This window comes from Elephantulus edwardii, unplaced genomic scaffold (assembly GCF_000299155.1).
Source record: "Elephantulus edwardii isolate Elephantulus edwardi_28Jun2011 unplaced genomic scaffold, EleEdw1.0 scaffold00367, whole genome shotgun sequence".
Taxonomy (NCBI): Eukaryota; Metazoa; Chordata; class Mammalia; order Macroscelidea; family Macroscelididae; genus Elephantulus; species Elephantulus edwardii.
In genome coordinates this window covers 1,332,184-1,334,689 of record NW_006400117.1, presented here as the reverse complement: position 1 = coordinate 1,334,689, position 2,506 = coordinate 1,332,184, and the positions used below count along the sequence as shown (strand labels likewise).

The 2,506-nt window shown below is 56.1% G+C and overlaps 1 protein-coding gene across 1 annotated transcript in view; it reads left to right on the top strand.

The window, feature by feature from the left end:
- The window catches only part of CPN2 (carboxypeptidase N, polypeptide 2), a 1,669-nt gene extending 573 nt beyond the window's left edge, over nucleotides 1-1,096 (top strand). Inside the window, exon 2 of the mRNA XM_006902093.1 lies at nucleotides 5-1,096. Within this exon, the coding sequence (XP_006902155.1) occupies nucleotides 5-1,096 (1,092 nt within the window). The remainder of the gene's footprint in view (nucleotides 1-4) is intronic.
- The last annotated feature ends 1,410 nt before the right edge of the window (nucleotides 1,097-2,506 follow it).

Below are 2,506 nucleotides of genomic sequence, written 5' to 3'. Positions count from 1 at the left end.
GGTCCCAGAGGAGCTGTTCCATCCCCTCGCCAGCCTGCAGACCCTGAAGCTGAGCAGCAACGCCCTCTCGGGCCTTCCCGAAGGCGTCTTTGACAAGCTGGGCAGCCTGCAGGAGCTCTTCCTGGACAACAACGTCATCTCCAAGCTGCCCGCACGGCTGTTCTCGCGGCTCCGCAGCCTGGAACAGCTGTGGCTGCAGCATAACGCCATTGCGCACTTGCCGCGCACAGCCTTCTCCTCGCTGCGCAACCTCACCTTCCTGAGCCTGCAGGGCAACGCGCTGCAAACGCTGCCCGAAGATCTCTTCGCTGCCACCCCAAGCCTGGCAGCGCTGTCCCTGTCCCATAACCGTCTGGAGACTGTCGCTGAGGGCACCTTTGCCAACCTGAGCCGCCTCACTTCCCTCACTCTTTCACACAATGCCATCACCCACCTCCCGGCTGACGTCTTTAGGGACCTGAAGGAGCTGGTCAGGCTTTACCTGGGGAGTAACAACCTGACAGTCCTGCACCCCAACCTCTTCCAAAACCTGTCCAACCTGGAGCTGCTCAGCCTCTCCAAGAACCTCCTCACCACTGTCCCCGAGGGCGTCTTTGACACCAACTACAACCTCTTCAATGTCGCCCTGCATGGCAACCCCTGGCAGTGTGACTGCCGCCTGGCCTACCTCTCCAGCTGGCTACAACAGTACAGCGACCGCCTCTTCAACATCCAGACCTACTGCGCTGGCCCTGCCTATCTGAAGGGCCAAATGGTGCCTGCCTTGGAGCAGAGGCAGCTGATATGCCCCGTCACCAGGGACCGGCTGGGCTACCAGGCCCCGGGCCTGGAAGACTGGGAGCTGGGGAGCCCCTGGGACCTGGTCGCCGAGGAAAGGGTGGCACGCAGCCGGTGCACCTTCAGCAACCCCGAGGGCACGGTGGTGCTGGCCTGTGACGAGGCCCGGTGTCGCTGGCTGAGCATCCAGCTGTCCTCTCGGCAGGGCTCGGGCATCCCGGGACTGGCCTACAACGCCAGTCAGGAGTGGGACTTGAAGTCCAGCTGTGGCTCCATCCGGGTCACAGTGTCTCTTGAGGCCCTGGCCGGGGATGCCTAAGTACAGGGCCTAAGGGCCTGGGCAGATGAGACAGGGCCGAGGGAATTCGTGACATCTCCAGCATCCGGGAGGTGATGCTTAGCTTGGCCTTATACACATGCAGAGCCTCCTTCTCCTCTTCCTCCTTCTCCTTTCCCCTCACAAGCCTTCTTCTTTCAACCAGAGACAACACTTTGCACTGCCCCCTTTAAGGCTACTTCATGGTCTGGAGGGGAAAAAAAGAACAACCTCACACACCGTATCACCCAGTGTCTTTGATTATTCAGTGCCCTCCCCTTGCTTTCATCTTCATCTCACACTAACACCTCCTGATGCACACTCACCACCATTCCAGCTATACAGGATGGAAACGCTGTCCTTTTGACATCCAAGTAGAAAGCCAAGTCCCATTTCTTTTTATTGTCTTAAAATTTATAGTTTGATTGATACAGAGAAACACAAGAGACAATAGAAAGAATGTTAGCACTCACCTCCGGTATATTTCTTCAGAAGAAACACAGATGAAATGGCACTTTGGCAAGGTAGATGTGAGGTGTTTGGCTTTCATTATAAGAGGTCCTCTGAAGCCCAGATGGCTTGCCACGTTGGACATCCCAGTCAACGCCACAAGCATCGTCTTTGTGGAGACCTCATTCTCCACAGTAGGCACCAAGGCCTTTCATGGCAGCCCCAACCTCACCAAGGTGGTCTTCCTCAACGTGCAGCTCTTCCACCTCAAGCCAGATGCCTTTGAGGGGCTACCCAGGTTGGAGGACCTGGAAATCACCGGCAGCTCTTTCTCCAGCCTCAACGCTGACATCTTCTCTAACCTGACCTCTCTGGGCAAACTCACCCTCAGCTTCAATATGCTGGAGTTCCTGCCCAAGGATTTCTTCCGGCACATGGGCGCCTTGCATACCTTGCAGCTGCAGGGGAACCGGCTCCGGACGCTGCCTGCTTGGCTCTTTCACCCTCTGGGGCTTCTGAAGACCCTCAACCTCACCCAGAACCTCCTGACGCAGGTCCCAGAGGAGCTGTTCCATCCCCTCGCCAGCCTGCAGACCCTGAAGCTAAGCAGCAACGCCCTGAAGGAGCTGGGCCACCTTGAACTGGGGGAAAAAGGAAAAGACGGAGGGGAGAAAGGAGAAGCTGAGTAAGTGGGTCCCACTTGGATGGATATGCTCGGTCCTCAGTTTTTCCGATATTTCAAGGCCATGAACATTTGACTTCCTTGGTTCTGATGACCCTCTTATGCAACTTCATCTCTGACTTTTTCAGTCCCCTTTACATGTTGGATTCCTCAGGGTTTGTTGTTATTCCCTCACCCAGTGTAATCTCCTGCATACTTCCTCTACACTGATAGACCAACATCTTTCCTCTGTGGGCTCAGCCCTTCTCAGCGCCACTTCAGAAATCTGTCTGCTTGGCAAG